Below are 21,798 nucleotides of genomic sequence, written 5' to 3'. Positions count from 1 at the left end.
GTAAAAAATAATTAAATTAGGAAAGAGGATTATTATTTAAATATGTTAATAAATGTACAATTGATTTTATAATAATTTGTGACAAAATTGAAAAGTTTTGATATAGAGAGTAACCTTACACAATTTCTCTTTTGTCAACAAATAAATTATCTTTTTAAATCAAAATTTAAGTTAATAATAATTAATACCACCAAGTATGACCTTTCATTTTTTTTAAGAAAATATTTATTAACGTAACTAATATTCGCTATAACACTTATAAATGGCTCCATATTTATTGTTACTTTACTCCAAGAGAAAGAACAGAAAAAAAAAAGTCTCTTCCTCTCTCTCAAAGACAGACGAACAAGAAGAAGCTCTTTGGCTATGGCTGCCGACGTTAGCTCTTTACATAGAGTTTTAAGCGGGTACAAGGATGAACTAACGGTGGGGAATGAATCTGGTGGACCAAAATCAACAGCTTTGATTACTAGAGACCTTCTTGGCTTCGGAGGTGGTGGCTCCGCCTTCACCGATACCAAAAATGATCAATCCCAAGAACTTGACCTTGACCTTCATGTCCCTAACGGATGGGAAAAGCGCCTTGACTTGAAGGTACTCTCTCTTTCTTTTATTTTATCATATGAATATTTTCAGTGATGGTTTCAATTTCATACTCTGTTTTTAAGTCAATGGGAATTTTATTGTTCTTTGTTTCCCTACTAAAAGGAAATCAAATTCTCAACTTTCCTCATTGTTTTGATAATATTTGATTTGATTTGATTTCAGTTATATTGTTAAGGTTCTTGCTAAATTCAATTCTGTTTGGATGATGAGAAAATGGGGATTAAATCAGCTTTAATGTCTCCAAAATGTAAATTATTTACCTCTACAATTTAAACCCAGCTTTCTCTCCTTAAATAATTCAATACAATTTGGTTGGCTCATTCATTGTTTACTTCAACTGAAATAAGCCATTTATTTCTAATCAAATTCTAAATAAATATAATCCATTCATTATTTTGACATTTTATTCCCTTGTATAGATTGATTTTAATGAGCAATCAACAACATTAAAATTTGCATTTATTTACCTTGAAATTTATTATGCTCTTCAATGCTCTGCAACTTCTAAGGCCACCTGCCTTCTTTACTTTTTTTATTAATTATTATAACTTCTCTTTGAATCTTCATATCACTCTTATCTTTAATTATTATTTATATGTTTAATTCAAAAAATAATGCATTAATTTATGGTTTTGTTAATGGTTGCAGTCTGGTAGAGTGTACTTGCAAAGATGCAATTCAACATATTCATCATCATCATCCGATGGGACTAAGCACCAAACCAATCCAACAGTGGCAAAGCTTCAAGATTTAAATATCCCAACATCCCCATTGCCTTGTAAACCTTTGCTAAATCTATTCGATGAGAGCAACTTAGAATTGAAATTAGTCCCATCATCAAGCAATTACCAGAGCGTGTGCACCCTTGACAAAGTAAAATCCGCGCTCGAAAGGGCTGAGAAAGAGCCGATAAAGAAGCGAACATCACCGTCATCATTGTGGAAATCATCCTTATCACCCTCCTATTCTTCATCATCATCTTCAATCAAAGATTCACAAAAAGGTGAATTTAGTAAAGAGAAGTTTGCATCACCGGTTGCGGCAGGCTGCCCGGGTTGCTTATCCTATGTGTTGATAATGAAACATAACCCTAAATGCCCTAGATGCAATACCCTTGTTCCTATTATGCCAGCTGCTAAGAAGCCTCGCATTGATCTCAATATATCAATTTGAGGGACTTCAATATCCAATGCTTAACTATATGATTTTGTAAATGATAGATGAATTAGATCTTACCAAAAATTGAGCATATGTATATGGAAAAATGGATGGGCAAAAGCAACAAGACGAGAGGGAAAAATATAACGTTTAGATTGGTGGGTTTCATTGGTAAAAGAAGTTGGAAATTTTTCTCATTTCTTTATGGTAAGAGATATAGATGTTGAAATTCAATTTTTATATTTACGTTAATATCACTTTTAAAACTAATTGTAGTATTAATATATATATTTTAAATCCCATGTTAGCTTAAAATTTAATTTTTCTGATTTTCCATATGATGGTATCCTTGGATTATGTTTCTAACTAACCTATAAGGCCTGGTTTATAAGATTTATTAGCTTTTAAGCTTTCTTGCATTGAAAAAATTTAAAAAAAAATCAATTGAGAAGGAATAAACTTAATTAGAAATGCCCAGGTTAGGTGTATCTTACATCAATTCATTGTGTAATTGCTATAAGTTCCGGAAAAGCCTAAATGCACTTTATCAACACATCAAGGAATCTACACCACACGCGCTCTTCAAATATATCATTTAGGCAATGCAATCCAAATTCCAATATTTACTTTATATTGAATTTGTGAAAGATTAAATCTCGATTATAATTATCACATTGCTTTAATCTTAGTAGTTTAGATTCAAAAATTACAACTTGAATAACTACAATTACAATTAATTATTATAAAAAAATACAATTGAATCTTTAAAAAAACACAACTGGACTTGTAAACAAAATATGAATTTGAATAATATCGTCAAACATAAATCAAAATAAAATCTTAAAAAAAAAATCTTATAAACAATCGAAATTTCAACCTTGTTATGAAACAAAATTTGATTGATGGGGTTTAGAATTTTTGAGCAATAGCAAGTCCTAATTAATTTTTGTATATTGAATTAATTATATTTGCAACATAAAATATAGGGTTCTTGGCAAACAATTAATACCCTTAAAGGATTCTGATCCAACTGAAAACGAAAGAAACTCAACAGAAATGCTATAAAGTCTAAAAACATTAATTGAAAAATCAATTAAGCTTTGAGTGCTCAACAATTTCCCAATGGTTTTAAGGCATATATGTACTATTTAATTAACTTTACTTTATTAAACTCATTTTCTGTTGTCCATTTGGCTTTGTTAGATCATAAAATAAAAAAAGATAGTGATGTACAAAAATACGGTTGTATCATATAAATGTTTGAAAACTGCATTCAACTACACTTCGTCAAATGATGAACTTTATAACGGTTGCTGCATGAAGCTAATTAAGGGTCATTTACTAGACCAATTCATAAATATACCTAACACATAATAAATGAGAATTTAATATTTTTTTTCATGGCCTTTAAAGTTTTTCTACCTACCTTCTTATTTGAGATTTTAATGTTTAGTTTTCATATGCATTTTATTTTAGTAAACCTTACATTTCTAGTTGTCCTGTCAATTATTTCTTTCTTATCATCTACCTTGCAACAACAGAAAACCTCATCCCTCATTAATTTATTTTCATTCCTACATATTAACAAATAATTATTAATTATGTGTCATGTTTTGAATATTAGAAGATATAATGTTTTGAAAGAAAAAAAAAAGAAACTAGGAAATTAATTAGAAAACATGTAAGAGTGTATTTTTAGTTACTTTTCTACAAATTATTAAGAAGGTAGGTGAGACTTAATCAAAGGCGTAAACGATGGGACCAAAGTAATATGCTGCATTTTAATAACTTTAAGTAATCAATTCACGGCTGGTCAAAGGAATTCGCCGACTTATTATTCTTTTTATTGATAGTTTTGGAGTTTTGATTGTTCCATTGTTCTATAACTTGTTAGAACAAGTGATTGGACGGCAGTTGTGTTGCTATCAAAATTTGTGAGTTGGCATATTTGATTTGTATGAGTCGAGAGCATGTCTTGATAAACTAGCAAACTACTCAACTTTAGAGCCAAACACTCTTAATCCATCAGCATCATCATGTTTTACTTAAAAGAGAAGCATAAAAAGTATAAAATTCCTTTTTGGATAAGTATTTGTATCCTCTTTGGAAATCTAATAATTGGTGCAATTCATGGGATTATTCATCAAAGATTTTATTTAGATAAAATCAATGTTTAAAATCGAGATAAAGCTCTATCTACTTGTGTCATAGGTCGCGGATTAAAATTCGTGACGAATGTGCACAGAATGTCCCATAGAGGTTAATTGATTAAATAAGGCTCATTCAATCCACTTGAACTGGCTCAATTCGTGAAACATGTAGAGAAGTCCATCTACTTGAAGCCTTGGTGGCCAAATGAAGCACTTAAGGAAAAAATAGGGCTACCATGGTAAATATGAAAACTAATCTTATAAGATTTGATTTTGTAATCTTAGGGATCATGTAAATCTCTTCAGAATCTCAATTGTAAATTGGTTTTGATCTCAGCCGTCAATGTAAAGTAAACTGTACTACTGGATTTGGGGGAGCTCAACTATAAATAGAGGTCTTGCCCTTTATTTGTAATCATCCAATTTTATCTCATTGCTCCTACAGTATATTGAGGAGGAGGCTCGGGCTAAGTTGCGCCAACTTACGCAACAAGGCATTGTCCAAGATTATCTTTGGGAGTTCACTAGGCTGTTACTCCAAATCCCTGATCTGAGTGAGAATGAGGCATTCTATTAGTTCAAGGAGCCTTGGGCAAAACAAGAGTTGCATCGACTAGAGATCAAGAGCTTACCAAAGCCATGGTCGAGGAGGAATCATTTGTCGATCTTGGTTTGAGGAAAGACAAGTTCGAGTCTTTTGAGCCCAAAGAGATAGGCAATGGTGAGGAAACTATAAGGAAGGACTGGATAGGAAAGGCAACAGTAGTAACGGTAAGAATGGTGCTAATAGGAAACCACCTAATAGGAAGAGGAAACCCAAAAACCATTCGAGGGTCAAAAAGAATAAAAATAAGTCGTTATAGTGCTTTTTATGTAGTGGTTCACATAAAGTGCTGGACTGCCCACAACGATCCATGTTATCTGTAGTTAATAAAGAATACAAGGTAGAGCCCGATGAGAAAAAGGTATTAAGGCTTGAATTAATGATACTCAATTCTTTTAAAGCAAAGAGGGATTTCAAGTAGAAAAGGTTGATATCTATGGACATCAACATCACAGACCGAATGAGAAATGTTTTTATGGATACGAGAGTATCTAATCTATTCATATTAGAGAAAGTCGTGGGTAAACTTGGTCTCTCAGCTAGCAAATCGACTAAGAGGATCAATATGGTTAATCCCAAAGAGGTCCCAACTGTAAGAGTACCACAAAGAGTTAAGCTACAAATCGACAAGTAGAGGGTCATCTCGCAGGTATATTTTGTTGTTGGAAGCGTGGCTTGTCATGCCCGATTTCTTTTAAACCCGAAAATTAAGAACAAACTTGGGGTTAGATTGAGAAACCGTAAACTGGCGGTCTCTACTAAAAAGTTAGAAAAAGTTGGGAACAAAATTAAACAAGATTGAAATCTGTTTCTGGTTCGGTTGGATTAGAATCAATTAGTTCCTTAGTTGGGGATAGAATGATTATCTATGAATGGTTTCTAAACGGTTGAAGACTGTGCAAGAAGGGCTATAAATAATTAGGAAGTGACTTCCCGAGGAGACTTTTTCTCAAGTTTATTTCATTTGCTCTCCTCATCTTTTTTTCATAATTACTCCGAGAAAGCGATGATTATGGAAAGCTTTGCATGGAGCAATGATCGTGAGGTTTAAGTCAGAAAAATAGAGAATCCAGTAAGCGCTTCTTGGAGAATGAGAGCTCAGACGTGCAGAAAAGCTAAGTGATAAGGTGAAGAAGCTTCAGGTGAGTTTCTACACTTTATCTTTAATATGCTAAGTACATATAAAGTTGTATACGTATATGAGTATCCTCCACTTTAGCTTTGTAAGCATAAATTAGCTATGACTCCATGGAATTTCAGTTATGATATACATGCATCATATGATATGATATGTTAATGGAACATGAAAGGGAACTGCCGACGGGATAAATAAAGTTAGGACATAAGAATGAGAATTTCTATTAGATACCTCCATACGATGTTGTTGAGTGCACCCGTGATGCGCGAACCTTTGGGCCTTACAGAGGGGACACTACGATGTTCGAGCATAAATGTATAGGACGGCGAATGCAAGAATGGGCAGAGGAATAGGGAAAAAGTAAATTACAATTCTGTTAAGATTCTGCCATTGGGGATTGTTGGGAGCAAACCGTGATGTGCGAAGCTTAGGGTCTTGCAGGGTGGGAGAACACTTCTGTGTTTGAACATCAAGGTGGATATAAGATAAGATAATATTGATGGTATTTAGATTCCATAAAGCCACCGCGACACCTCCAAAAGATTTAAGGTGTAAAATTTATTGTGTTGAAGCTTCAGATTCGTTAGGACCTTCTACGAGTTAAGGAAATCCTAGTTTGAGCTTTCGGCGTCTCGAGGAAAATGTAATTAGTGAGTTTTTAGAATCGCTACTTATGGACACGATTTATTGCATTAATTGGGAATTTAGAAGTAGCCTAAACCCTACTCTAAATTTTGAGTGTAATCTTTCTCATACTATTGTTTTATTATGTGATTATGTTGTGCTTATAATGTGACTATGTAGTGATAAAGTTTAGAAAACGGTAAGTCATTATGTATGTTAATTACAGATATTTTTGGCCTTGTGAACTTTGAAACCATTAGATATATTGGCATGCCATAGGATTGTGATGTACTCACTTATATATGTTGTGTTTTTAGGAGATTAAGGTCCGGGACAGATTTGGAGAGATAAGGAAATGTGAGATAAGCTCCATTTACCAAGACATGTTTGGTGTGTTGGAGAGTATTAGTTATATGCTACACTTTTTGGGATATGTTCGACTCTATGAGTCATTTGGTGTGCTGGAGATCCGTGTATCCGATGTGTGGTGATAGAACCCACTTCTATGTTTCATAGCTCAAGTGCCAAATTATCAATAGATGTGATTATGTATAATGTGATATATGCTTAAATGAGTAAGTGGTTACTATGTAAATAAATAATGGTTGAATAAGTAAAATAATACTAAAGTATGAAATGTTGTAATTGTGCTAAATGGTTGTTTCAATAAGGCATGATGACATGTGTGCGTGGTAGTTATTCTGATCATTCACTGAGCTTGTAAAGCTCACCCACTCCTTTTTAAACCATTGCAGATTAGTTGTGTTCCGGTGTGAGCGATGTGGTTCCAAAGGAGTGATCCAAGCAAGACCTTATCATTATTTCGTAGGCGTTATTTATTCGTTTATGTTTTGGAGAAATAAAGGCAATGTGGTAGAATTTTTGTTGGTTTTGTCATGATATTTAGAATGTTTTCATGACTTTATTGCTTTACATTTTGTGGACATTGGTCTTGGTATTTTGAATGTTTGCCTGAGCATATTTGCGATGTTAGGAACTACTATTATGTACATTTTGACGATGGTTTGATGAGGTATTAATAATATGTTGATTAGTTATTTGTTAGAATGGAATAAATGCCTTAAAATGCTGTAATTTTTGTTGTCTGGAGTAAAGGTATCAATATTCGGGGTTTTAAAAACGACACCTCCATGATTTTTAAAAGTAAAGGAAGCCAATAACATTATTTGGTATCGATATCACATCACAAGTATCGATACTTGGGGTAAAATAATCGATACTTTATGAAAGGTACCTATAATTTTTAAGGTTTTGATTTTAAACGAGAAATAGAATGTTGTTTTGGTATCGATTTTCCAAGCAATATCGATACCATTTGAGGGAAATATCAATACCTTTGATTCAGTATCAATACCTACGTGATTTGTTTCAAAATTTTGCTATGTAATTCTAATGCATGTTTAATTCTCATTTGAAGTTCGCTTGATGAATTCTTAGCATGTTTTATTGATGATTGGAACATGTATGACTTATAGTTATTACAAAATCTAAGAGGGAAGATGTTTGCTTAATGATGATACCTTTTATAATGTATGTGATGTGTGATGGTGGTGTGACATCTTAATATTCGGGCTCGACGACCGGGCCGAGTATAAGGTGTTACAAGTTATCTCTTCTTTTCTCTTTTTTTTCGTTTGTTTCCATTATATCAAAATTAACATCCTTCTGTTTATTCCATTTGTTGTCTCAATCTTATGTTTTGCTATCGTTCATTTGTTTCTATGCTGTTGTCTTTTTTTCTAATTTGGTGCTGGTCGTACATGATTGGAAGTATTTTAACACTATGTTTACATCCTTTCATAAGTACTTTTTATACTTCTCTAGGGATAAATGTTTCGTTTTGGTTTCATGCGGAAAGGTTGTGTTTTTGTTTAGGTGAGAATCAAGAAGCGCATTGCATCCCTGCGAATTAGGTGCCTTAGAAACCTTTACTTCTAAGGCTAAGTAGTTGAATGCCTAGGTCAATTTTATGTGAACGATTGATAATTGATTAAGTTGTGGATGACGTGTGTAGAATTTGGTTGCTACTGTAGTGTCGACATTCCAAAAATGATTAGGTGTGTGACTCTAACCCGAAAATCAGTGAAACTGTGCAAAACCGAAAGTGATAGTCAATGCCACACGGGTATGTGCATGGTCATGTGAGAGACACGAGCGTGTGCCTAGTCATGTGGGCCCATTTCGAACAGTTTAGTTGGGTTAGATGTGCGAGTTAGCAAAACTATGTGATGGGTTATGTGATTACGTCTGATAAGATTATTCTGTTATGCATGACGTTAGATTCAAACATTTTGTGAACATGTTAGATTTGGTAAATTCATAGACTTGTTTGTATGTGTAATTGTGTGAGCATGTCTCTGTATAGAACTCTGAACAAGTTAATCAGTATGCTTATGATCTATCAACTCGTATGTAATGTTGTCATGTTTCCAATCTGTTGTGTTTATATGTAGCATGTTTAAAATGAGTATATTTTTGAACATGTAGTATGTTTTCGTATATGCATTGGGGTGGGATATAAATAAGATATGGAGGAAGTTCGGGTAGTTTTGATTTGCAATTTTGACGATTTACCCGCAAAGTCTAATTCTGGCAGTTAAATTGCATTAATTATTTCTGGCGGCCTCACGCGTTATTTCTGGCATCTTGTCTACATATTATTTTAGTGGCACATGACCACTAATTGGTGTACGGTTGGATGGGTGCTTAATTATCCTAATTGGTGTGTTGGGTGAGACGGAGATGGTGTGTAGCAGTTGGGGGTAGGAATTATTTTGTACGTCATTGCATTTTTAAGCATTTCTTGTTATTTGATTATTTTGTTCTGATATGTGCATTTTTGTATTAATATGCTATATGTTATGTATGTGGGCTAAGTCACACATTGGGCTTCTAGTTCACCCAAATATTTTATCATCTTAGGTAATCCGCAGACTTAGGATTGCGAAAGCTCGGATTGGATATTCTTACAATTCTTAAGAAAAATTTTAAATGAAAGTTATGGAATTTTTAGACTGTTAGATAAATTTTCGAACTTTATTTTTGGTTTTGTCTTCTTCGTTTTTTAGTTTTAGTAAATTAGTTTAAACAAATTGCATGTTTGACGGTTGATTAAATAGGAAGTTTGCTTTCAAAATTTAATTAGTTATGGATTTTTTTGCTATAAAACAAAATGAATAATTGAGTTTTCAGGAAGATAAAATAAGTTAATATTATAACTTTTAATTTAACTTGGTGGTAAATAATGTATGTTTTGGAAAACACTTATTTGACAATAGTTAAGTTTTTTAAGGAAATAAATGAAAACGACTTTTTGCAAAATTACTAATGCAAGAATAAGCAACATTTTGGGAAGCAAATAATCTATTTTGAGTAATCAGTGTAACTCTCAGGATCCGATCATAACATCTAGGTCGAATTAGGAGTGTTACACTATTGGCTTAAGTTCAATTTACCCTCTCATATTAGATAATTGCAACTCCAAAGTTGAACTCGAATTATTAAATAAAACTATGTTAATTTTTACACCAATATAAGTGGTCCATTTTCAAAATATCACTTTTATATGGGCATAGAATAAATCTATGAATTTGAGATATAGTCATAAATACTACATTTTTATATGTGTTATTACTCAATTAACCCTATTCTTAAAATCCAAATATAAATTTTACGATTTAAGTTCACAAAAACTACCTTAAAATTTTTTAATTCGATTTTTTATACCTTGCTTGATTGTTAAAGCATAATTAAAAAGTCAAATCTTACTTGTTAAAAAAAGTCAAATCTTATAAATTAGACGTGCCTCAGGCCTACGCACTAAAGTCTAAGGGCCAGCGATGTAAAACAACATTGAACTTGCGAAGTGACTTTAGCGTAACTTAAGCAAGAAACTAAAATCTATATTATAAAAAGGGAAAATTAAAAATTGCATGATGCATACTATAAAATATTATATCATAAATAAAATATCCTTCATAATTTTATAAACTCCAGTACCTTCAAAAAGATGGAAAATCATTTGGAAGGTTATAAATAGGTCTTAAATTTTTTACTAGAAAAATTGAGAGGGTGAAATGTGATTTTATGATATAAAGTAAATATATAAAAAGAAAGGAGTATATTACAATTTTTTTTAATTAAAAGAATACACTGTAAATAACAACCAAAATATTGCCAAATGAGATTTGTATATAAAACCGCCGGAAAATTCAGTTGCAGATCTACTAAGTTGAAAAGAAATTTATTAGTGAAAATTCTACTATTATTCTCTATACCGATTTAGTCTATGTTATTTTAATTTGATTAATTTTAATTTTTCGTATTTTTTTAAAAAATTTAAAAATTTCAATCCTAATCAAAATGGTAGCAGTTAAATCCATTACTTCAGATTCTATTATTAATCTCGTTTTATGTAGAAGTTATGAGTTTAGTCTTTATTTTTCAATTTAAACATTTTTAATTCATATATTTTTTTTAATTTTGTAATTCAATCTTAATTTCAATGATAATGGTTAAATTATAATATAAGTACTAAACCTACAACTTATTCACCATACAATAGGAAAATTTTAGCAATTTATTATCATTCTTTTTGTCAGACACAATTTCAATTTCAAGGGTGATATATATAATAGTCATGATTACATATGTATACTATAAATTATTATGTAAGAAAATGATAGAAATGATAAAGTCAACTCTGTGCACAATGGTTAACAAGTAGAAGGGAAAAGCAGATGAGATTTGTTATATAAAGCCCTCAGAGAATTGACTTGGGATCTGCAAAAGCTGAAGAGAAATTCATTATCATTTTTCATGGATGCCCCTAAGAGGTGATTCTTTTATTTCTAGCTAAGCTTATAATTCTGTGGTTTTTGAACCACCACCTAACCTAGTGTTTTTGGTAATAGTTGTACGCCTGAAGATGTTGCCACTGTGAATGTAATAGCTGCAAAAGATTTGCTTGGATCAAACCACTGCTATTTGGATGTGAGGTCTCTCCTTTTTCTATGCTTACTTTTCTCTAATTTCTGAAGAAGTGATGTGATTAAAGTAAGCTAACTTGTATGTATTTGCATGGCAAAAGAAAGAAGTTTGGTTGTTTTCGCATGCCTCAACCTCATTCAAAGAAAATATTTGACCACACTTTTTATTCATATATTTAAATGCTACCTGAAAAATAAATTTCTTACTTACTTTTTGAAATTTATCATTAATTTCTACAACATTACTTAAAAAAATAAATATTGTTTTTGTTAATAGGACACCCGAGGAGTTCAGTAAAAGTCATATTCACCATGCTTTCAATGTTCCTTACATGTTCATCACACAAGAAGGTAATTCATTTAGATTATCTAATATTTATTTTATTAATTAGAGAATGGCAATTTCAAGTTGGAGTTTTTTTTTTGGGGGGGTAATCAATCCATCCATTTTAAATAATTGAATCAATCTTAGAATTTATTTTGATTTGTTATAATTTTTTCATCCGAAAAACAATGAAATGAAAATTAAAGATTAAGTTTATTATATTAGTAAAAGAGTTGACTTCAACAATGGCATATTTAAGAGGTTTAGATAATTTAATTAACTGATGATGTTTATTTAATTGGTACTGGTCTCAGTTGTTGATATTTAAATTAAATTTAAACCAATAATTTGTTGGTTTGACTTTTATACAAGTTATTTGGATGGGTAGCTCAAATATCCAATTCATTGATGTCACATGTTTTAAATGGTTAGCATGTATAAGTCTTGAAAATGTGAAAAGCTAGAGATGCAGAATGAAATTAATAACAATAAATAAATTATGTTGAAGACTTTCATATTTGCCTTTACTAAACTTATATATCTAATTCATCTTTAGGTAGAGTGAAAAATCCAGAGTTCCTGAAGGAGGTCTCCTTGATCTTGAAAAAGGATGATCACATAATTGTGGTAACATAATATTTTATGTTTCATCATTTATATATGCTCATCATATTATTTCATTAAAATTTTGTTTATTTATACTATTATTTAAATTTTGATTGAGTTCAATTTACCACCAATTTAATTACAGAGGTTATACAAATATCTTTCTATAATTAAACTGAGGGTACTTTAATTTTTTTATTTTAATAAAAATTAATAAAAATATGTATACATTTAAACTCACATTAATTGCACAGATAAAACCTTATATTCACTACTCAATCAAAGCTCCATTTTCATATATTTTATACATTTTTATTTTAATATGTAAAATTTATTATCCCTATCAGTTGTATATATGTACTTATTATTTATAAAGCCCTTTATTGATTGGGTGTTAGGAGTCAATTTAATCTCATTTGAGAATGGTTTAATCTTTTTTTAAATAATAATAATAATAATAATATGCATATAGTGAAATTTGAACCCCACATCAATTAGATAAATATAACTTTAAATTTACCACTTAACCAAAACTTCGTTTTGATTTTTTTTATATATTTTTATTTTAATGTGTATAATTTATTGTAACTGTACATATTTCATGTATTATTATTAATTAATTTCAAACCATGTGTTTTATTATTTATTTTATATTATCACATCTTTGTATTCTAAATACATAGTTCATACACGTAGAGGCATGTGATAGAATTTTTAGTATTTATTTTAAATATTTATAATAATATAATATCATTTAATTTATTGATTGTGTATGAATATACATATGTTATCAATGCATGAATATAAGATTTAATTCCTTGATTATGATCTGATCATTTGAGTTTTTCTATTTTTTTATCCAACATGTGTATTTTTAATTTTGAGGTCAATAATTTGACGTGTCTTATTTTTTTTAATTAAGATGTGGCGTATAATTGAACAAAGTATTATGCATTCTCTCTTTTTTGCCTTTTTCAAATGTGCAAACAATTTGTCTAATACTACAATAATATCAAGATGTATATATCTCATCGTCATATATTTTAAAAAATAATCGAATCAAAGTATTTAGTAAAATTAATGAAAAAAATTATGAAATTATAATAAAGAGATTAAATGGAGGAAATAACATATGATATATAACCTTCAATAGAGTTGAACCAAAATATAAATATGATTTTGTAAAAGTTACATATATTTTAGAAAATTGAGTTGATGTAAAAATAATTGGCAGGGTTGCAACAGTGGAGGACGAGGTGTCCGTGCTTGTGTTGATCTTATCGAGGCTGTGAGTTTATATATTTATTATAATAATTTATGTTGTCCAACATTTGGATTAAAATGGGTTTAGAAAATACAAGTAAATGAAGGGATGTTTATTGTTGGAGACAGGGCTATGAGAATGTGAGTAACATGGAAGGTGGTTATTCAGCTTGGGTCGACGCTGGACTCAAACCTGCCGGGGATAAACCTGCTGAAGAGCTCAAAACTTTTTGCAAATTTCGACCTTAATTAAAATTAAATTCCACCTTTGTATCAATGTTTGGGAAAATAAATAAATAAATCAAAATCATGTTCAATTTTGCCATACTATAGACTATGGCTCATCTTATAGTTGTTTTCTTATACGTACTTCTGTTTAATTTAATCTGGTTTTTATATTTTTAGTTTCCCTTGATTTTTAAATAATAAGTATGGTATAGTCCATTAATTTCGTTGAATTTTGCTATACCAGGTTCTGAGTTTTGTTTAAATATATTTGTTTATGGATTGAGTTTAGAAATGGATTTCATAAATAGAAGTAAAACAGGTTTAAATGCTTGCATGATGAACATGAAATTGAAACACCAAAACTTATGCTTCGAGCCGATTTCAATGTCTACCTTATTGCAGCCCAAAAGCAAAGCATTCAAAATCTCCTCCTGATGTGTTGTTTTAATCAAAACTTTCATCCTAATTCGCCTTTAGGTACGGTTCCTTGGGTGTAACTTCCCTTGAATGCACTTGTGCGTGCGTGTTGCCCTTTCCACTATTCTTGCTGTTGTCTTTAATATTCCAAAACTTATCCCCATTTCTTGAGTCCTGTAACGCCGATAATGTAATTACAAATCTCTCAATTCCTTCTTGCCCAAGTCTTCCAACCAATCTATGCTTCTGTTTATCAAATCATTTTCAACACTTTCTAGCACCACACTTAGCTTCCAACCCTTTCTTTTTGTTTCTCGATTTAAACGGCCAACCACATGCTGCCGATGGTTAGTCGTCTTTCTCCTTGTTCTGCTCTATTTTTTGATGCCCTCCTCTTGATTTAATAATCCCTTTTGGGGGCCTTGTCTAAGCTTCCTTAGTTCTTTTTTCTTCTCCCAAGCGAACCTTTATTAAGGAAGAACTGATGTGGTGTTATGCTTTTTGTGAGAGTTTTGTTGCAACTCTCGGATGGTGGATGGGTGCCAGTTCTAAACGCCTCCAGATGCTACTTTTCTTGTTTTTCTGTTTTTGTCAGATCCAAGATCTTCGCCAATTTAGTCATTTTTTGGGTGTTGTTCTGGCTTAGGTGTCATCAATGGCTGATTTCAGTCAATCTAGGTGGTTCCGAGCCTCTGCTCTCTTACAGTGTCGGGTGGATGATTGAGGATGCTTGGCTCTATCTCGTGCTTCATTGTTTCTCTCTCTCTTTGTAAGCAAGGTCTTAATTGGAAAATAGAGGCACCCGATAACGGGGATCATACGCAATAATGTTCTCATTAATATTTGGCACTTATGTGAATGGTGATGACTCCTCATTTCTAGTTTCAGAGGGATGACCGTTTGGGATCTTGGTTGTCATGAACCGTTGTTTGCTCTTTCTATAATGAATATGTCTTTAATTGTAATTTTCACTGAGCTTACCTTTTGTATCCCTTATCTTTGTACAATTATTATAATCAACGATGTCATCCTTTTAACAAAAACAAAAACTCTAGCCTGAGACAGTCAAATTTTAATTTCTTTCATTAAAAATCAAGATTGAAAACATTCTAAGAAATGAAAATAAAAATTATACAATTTATTCTTATATATAAAATTAAGTTACAGAAATTAACCCATCCTTTACCTCTAAAAAATGGACTTAATTCTCAAAGTTGTACTCTCTACAAAAGATAATATCTTCTATACAGATTTAAATTACCTGGGAATCAAGGAAATAATCCTTCTATTGACCGAATTATATCATATATATATAACAATTTATACAAATAAGAAAGCATGCTTAGGTGGCTTCAGATTTTTTGAAAAGTGGTAATAGCTATTGAGTGACACGTTTCATAGGGATGTCTAAAAAATTGAAAGATACATAATAATAATAATTATTATTATAGAAAAATTGGATATAAAGATCTAAATTAGTGAAAATGTTTTAATGCCATTTTTCTTACAATAAGCTTCTTTCGTTTGATTTGATTTTATTAAATAATTTTTATTCTTTCTAAACAAAAATCATTTAATATTTATGGACTATGTTATGGGTAAAACTTCATATACTTTATTTTATATGCAAAATTCATTTTAAAATAGTATTATATAGAAAATATTTTGGTCAAACATAGAAATTATTATATATTTTTAATTTACTCATAATTTTTTTCTTAATTTGTAATTATTCCATTTTCGTTATGCTCATAAATGATTTTTTGGAAAAAAAATCATACAATCACACATTCATTATTTTACAAACGAAATCTCACTCTATTTTTAACCAAATAACAAAGGTAAATTATCAAAATAGTCACTTTTGTATGCTTCAGGTTATATTTTAGTCATGTATGTTTGAAATATTACATTTTAGTCTTTACATTAACGTGGTGTAATATTTTAGTCACTGACCCATTAATTATTGTTAACAGTGTAACGTAAGCTAACGTGGCATATTAAATCATCATTTTAAAAAAATATTTTAGGTTAAATTATACAATTGGTCTTCATATTTTTCATTTTGAGCAATTTAATTTTTTTCTTTTACATTCTTTTAACTTTTTTCCTCTTTATTTTACATTCTCTTGTGCTTCTCCATCTGTTTTTCTCATTTCTCCATCTCTTTTAATATAGTTTTTTTAAATTTTCCATTTGTTAAAACTTTTTTATGTTTATGAAAAAAGAAAAGGTGAAAGCTGGAACCAAAATAAAACTTGCTTCGCATATTCTCACCCCACAATTACAAACCCTCTTCATCCGTCATCACTTTAACAAACCAATTTGGATCTCTCAATGACCTAGTCCACAAGCTTGCATCACTCGAAAACCTTGCCAATCGTGACTTATGCCAATCCACCCTCAACAAAGTTTCCCGAGCCCGTTACCTTGACCTCCTAACCAACCTCCGCGGCCACCTTATCTATCTTACCTACAACATTCTTGACCTCTCAAAACTATGTTATTTCAAGGATTCTTCAAAATGAGCTCTACACTTTCAATGACTAAAACGACCATCATACGAAACTTACCCTCAACTTTACCCAAACCAGTTTGGCTTCATGCTCCCTTTCTCTCTTCGATTCATCCATGCTTAGCTTTCAACCAAGTTTGCTTGGGGATATCCAAGAAGGTTTAGATCAATTTTATCGTTTGCTTAATTTTATTTATCAGAAAATAAAAGAAAAGCAAATGAATAATCTACATAATTCTGTAAAAATTTGAAAATGGAAAATTTTTTTTAAATATAAAGAATTCAAATTATGTTTAGATTTGATTAAGGATGTGGTTTTTTATATTGATTAGTTATATCCAATTTTAGTTTCAAAATTAGGTTATACTCAAATCGAGATTTGATAAAGAATTATTGATATTCGGTTTTGAGTGAAATTTAATTTAGGAATCATGTGAAAGAAACAAGGACTTGGTTTATTTGGTGGACAAAGATTATGTTTCTGCAATGAATAATGTGACAAGAGAGAAAAATAAAGGGGAAGAAGAAAAAAATGAAAAAAATTAAATTGTTCAAAAAAATAAAAATATAAGGACTTTTTTTAACAAATAGAAAACATAGAAAAACTGCATTAAAATAAATGGAGAAGGGAGGAAAATAGAGGGAGAATGAGAAGAGAATGGAAAATAAAGAAAAAAAAAAGAAAGTTCAAAAAACATAAAAGAAAAAAATTAAATTGCACAAAATGAAAAAAATTATAGGGACCAATTGTATAATTTGACCTAAAATTTTCGTTTGAAATGGTGATTTAACGTGTCGCATCAGCTTATCGTTACACTGTTAACAGCAATTAACGCTAGGTGATTAAAATGTTACAATACTGTAACGTAAGTGACTAAAATATAACATTTCAAACATAAATTACTAAAATATAACATTTCAAATATAAGTGACTAAAATGTAATCTGAAGTAAATAAAAGTGACTATTTTGATAGTTTACCCAATACCAAATTTCACCATTGTAGAGGTGATAATCATCTCGAACTCTTGTAGCTTTCAGTCAACTTCTTCTTTGGTTTGATTAGAGCAACAAAATAGAAGTGCATCACTTTGGACTTACAACCACATAGATATGATTCCAGAGTAGACCAAACCTTTTGCTCATCAATTGTTGTATCCTCTGCAAGTATTTCCTCCACACAGTGTACCAAATCAGCTTCTGGCTCTGCAAAAGCTGCCATAGGAACACATCGCGAATACCAAATGTAGACAGGAGCCATGTAGTTGTGTAGACAATTCCTCCATACTAGGTCATAGAGACCTTCAATCTCCTACTAATATATGTTTGCTTTTTATTAAGAGATTTGCATTAAAGTTTCTTTGTAGCGAAAGTTAGTAAAATTCACACTAAATTTTAGATATTATTATTACTAAAAATTATATTCTTAATTTACTAAAGTATCTTAAATAAGAAATTAGAGAATGAATTTAAATTTATCAATTAATGCTGTAATTTTTTTTATTTTGTTTATCTAAATTATATATATCTTTATTCTTTAAATATTATTTATGAAATCTTAATTAGAAATAATTGATTTCTTAATTCCAATTTGTTCATTTTAAAACCAATTTTAATACTCCTAATGGATATAAGTAATAATACTTCCTAAAAATAATATTTACCTTTCATATCACTATAAAAATAATATATATTTGTATAGGTTTATAATCAGTTTTATAACTCTTACTGGGATTGTTTGTTAAATGTTATATACAATCTTATTAGTGTTTAGGGGTGAAGTCAGAAAATTCTTTTAGGGATTAAAATGAAAATTATAATTTTTACAATTGTAAAAATATAATTTTATTATTTTTATATTTTATATCTTTATAATTTTTAAAGAATAAAATCAAAATTTTTATCTTTTTTAGGGGTAAAGTATAATTTTAAATTTATTAATTTAAAATTTTAAAAAATTTAAAGAACTTAAATGAATTTTTTTTTTATTTTAAGGAGGTCGAGCCCCTGCCAACACCCTAATTAAGCCTTTGATATAAAATTGATTTAGCTCAAAAAATATGGAAATGAAATTAAATTATCTTAAAATCAATTAATTAATGTTATAACTTTAAATCAAAGTAAATAAAATGCACTTTTCAATAAATTTGTTAGTATAACTTTTTAATGTATATATCAATTATACCTTTTAAAACTTTCATATTATTGGTAAAAATGAATTTGTTTTATTGATTACTAATCAATATCTAATGTTTTTTCATACTATCGGTAATTATTTCTTTTACAATTGATTACCAATATTAAATATTTATTACGAATTTTCACATATTTATATAAAATCTAAATTAAAGGTAATAATTTAAAATAATGAACAGAATTTTGATGTATCCAATCGAGAATTATGATGTATTGATAAATATTGGTAACTATAAACTAAATATATAGTTATATGAAAACCAAGACAAAGCCCCACAGGTAATTAATTAATTTTTTCTAAACTATCTTTTTTATAATAGTTCGCAATATTAAGGTATTACTTTAAATTTTTTCATAAAATTTTGCTTTATGGGAGTTTCCATATTTATATGATTATCGTAACTTTGTCTTTATTTTAGAATTTATAATTTTTATACAAATATTTATTTGTGCATAAATAATGAATTCATGTTCATAAAGTTTTATTACTGGTGAACGTTTTGTAAGGTGCATTTTACATTTATTGGACTCTTTGCAAGTATTTAGAAAGACAATCGATGAGCAATCAAAGAATGACTAAAACAGGCTCGACATCATTATGTGGAGCATTGGGACGTCAGGACGCCTGGATGACGTCACAATGAGTCGATAAATGACGTGACGACATGTTCCCACATAAATCGGGTCTTTTCTCCCAATTAAACTCTGCTATCTTTTCCCAGTTGAACTCTAATTAATTTAGGAATATTTTAGTCATATTAGGACTTTAATATTAGCCTATTTAAAGGGTCTTTGTATCCCTATTTTGAAAGGCTAATTAAAAGGCAAATAAAGATGTAGTACTATAGGGCTTTTCTTTTGGGGGCGACAAGATGTAGTTGTAGATGAGTTTTGGTGAGAGTTATCATGGTAGCTATGGGGAGAATTTTGTTCCCGAGTTAGAGTTTTATTTTTCGAGGTTTGGGTTTGTAGGTTTTTTCTCCATATTTTACTCTTGTTTGTTTACTCATTTAGTGAAAAGTCAAAACTTCCTTTGCCCGTGGTTTTTATCCTTTTCGGAGGAGTTTTCCACATAAAATTTGTGTGTTCAATCTTCTTTGTTTTTCTATTTCGTTGTTTATATTGGTCGATCCCTAACAAACTGATATCAGAGTTTGGTACGGAATTCACAATCGGCTCGTTCAGGATGGCAATAATGAGATTCAATATCAAGAAGTCTGATGAGATCACAAGTTTCAGTTTATGGCAAGTTGGGATGACGACAAATCTAGTTTAGAACGACTTAAAAAGGGTTGTTACTGGGCAAAAGCCCTAAAATCTGGACTAGTCAAAATGGAAAGAGTTTGATGAGAGGCCTTGTCAACAATACAATTGTGTCTCACGAACAATGTATTGCAAAAGGTGCTTATAGAAAAAATGACAATAGCCTTATGGAGAAAATTAGAAACCCTTTATATGACAAAGTCTCTGGCGAATCGATTGGTGTTGAAACAACGCTTATACACGTACCGTATGGATAAAGGTCAGAACCTTAGAGGTCACATCAGTCAATTTGTTAGTCTCTTAAATTATCTAAAGAATGTCGAGGTCAATGTAGATGATGAAGATCAGGCTATGCTATTATTGTGCTATTTGCCCTCTTTGTATAAAACTTTCAAAGAGACCTTGATTTATAGTAGAGATAAACTCTCATTTAAGGATGTGAAGGGGAACTTGTTGAGAAAGGAAAAACTCGATAATGAGTTAGGTTCAAGTAGTAAGTCTGGTAGTCAAGCCTCGGGTTTGGTTGCTAGATGCAGGCAACAATCTAAGGATTGAGATTAGAACAAATATTGGTCAAGATCGAAGTCAATGAATCGTGACAAGACATGTAACTACTGCAAGAATTTGTAACACCCTGACCCGCGTCCATCGCCCGGATTAGAGTTACGAGGCATTTCTAAACAAAGCACACATTCGAAAACATATAAAACCCAATTTAAACAAAATGATCACGAACAAAACATTTTTTTAACCAAACTGATCACAAACATGGAAATTAAACCATTTTCGCATGGCTATTTATATTTTATGATCCAAAACTAACCAAAAACAAACTCAAGTCTATACATGCCATAAAATCGAGATCAACTTAACAAAATACCAAAAGAAGTCGATAGTGTGATAGACTATGTTGATGATCCCCGAGCTCGTAACGCAACTCCAAAATCTATAAAACAAATGGACAAAAACAATCAAAGTAAGCTTTTATAGCTTAGTAAGTTTATGGAAAATTAAAAATACATATAAACGAACATATGTATAAACATTATATGCTTATAATCAAGTTACAGACATAATCATTAATTGCATATACTAATTTCTAATATACTTATCATTTGGATTTCATCAAATGCATTTCTATGATCTTTTCAATACATATGTTAAAAGCTTATATTTTTACTTATCAACTTCATGAACCAAATGCACATTTATACTTCTAATCCACATGTGCCGAATGCCTACATGTATATTCAACAATCTTCATAACAACCAATATATATGTGCCTATTCACTAAACACATAGATCCAAACATTTATATGCTCATCAAATACATATAAATAAATGTTCATATACTTATCCATTATATAACCCAAAATCATTTACATATTTATATATATCAAATGCATATAATCACTTAATTTAACATATTCACCGGCACTTAACCTGCTAAGCTTATAGCCTGATTCAGATCACCGGCACTTAGCCTGCTAGGTTTATAACCTGATTCAGATCACCGGCACTTAGCCTGCTAGACTTATAGCCTGTTTCAGATCACTGACACTTAGCCTGCTAGACGTAAAGTCCGAAAAATTCACCGGCATTAAGCCTGCTAGGCGCTTAGCCTGAAAATTTCAATTTCACAGATACAAAGATGATTCCTCGTACATTTCTTAATAGCAACACATGTTCATAACAT

General features: G+C 30.5%; 2 protein-coding genes across 2 annotated transcripts; both read left to right on the top strand.

Annotated features, from left to right (window-relative positions):
* Nucleotides 1–260: 260 nt before the first annotated feature.
* Nucleotides 261–2,064, top strand: LOC121225054 (uncharacterized). Its single transcript, XM_041108824.1, has 2 exons — nt 261–594; nt 1,255–2,064. The coding sequence occupies exons 1-2, from the start codon at nt 367–369 to the stop codon at nt 1,777–1,779; spliced, it is 753 nt and encodes a 250-aa protein (XP_040964758.1). The 5' UTR covers nt 261–366; the 3' UTR covers nt 1,780–2,064.
* Nucleotides 2,065–10,954: 8,890 nt separating this feature from the next.
* On the top strand, nt 10,955–15,177 carry LOC121225069 (protein HIGH ARSENIC CONTENT 1, mitochondrial). The gene is made up of 6 exons (XM_041108874.1): nt 10,955–11,136; nt 11,215–11,298; nt 11,567–11,640; nt 12,171–12,241; nt 13,455–13,508; nt 13,613–15,177. Exons 1-6 carry the CDS (start codon nt 11,120–11,122, stop codon nt 13,730–13,732), a joined length of 420 nt encoding a protein of 139 aa, XP_040964808.1. The 5' UTR covers nt 10,955–11,119; the 3' UTR covers nt 13,733–15,177.
* The last annotated feature ends 6,621 nt before the right edge of the window (nt 15,178–21,798 follow it).

Source organism: Gossypium hirsutum, chromosome D13 (assembly GCF_007990345.1).
Source record: "Gossypium hirsutum isolate 1008001.06 chromosome D13, Gossypium_hirsutum_v2.1, whole genome shotgun sequence".
Lineage (NCBI taxonomy): Eukaryota > Viridiplantae > Streptophyta > Magnoliopsida > Malvales > Malvaceae > Gossypium > Gossypium hirsutum.
Note: the sequence above shows the minus strand (reverse complement) of the source record. Positions and strands in the feature narration are given on the sequence as shown.

Coding starts and splice junctions, on each gene's coding strand:
- LOC121225054 (XM_041108824.1), top strand. CDS start 367: ATGGCTGCCGACGTTAGCTCTTTACATAGAGTTTTAAGCGGGTACAAG. Junction 595..1,254: donor AAAAGCGCCTTGACTTGAAG/GTACTCTCTCTT, acceptor TAATGGTTGCAG/TCTGGTAGAGTGTACTTGCA.
- LOC121225069 (XM_041108874.1), top strand. Junction 11,299..11,566: donor CACTGCTATTTGGATGTGAG/GTCTCTCCTTTT, acceptor TTTTGTTAATAG/GACACCCGAGGAGTTCAGTA. Junction 12,242..13,454: donor AGGATGATCACATAATTGTG/GTAACATAATAT, acceptor AATAATTGGCAG/GGTTGCAACAGTGGAGGACG.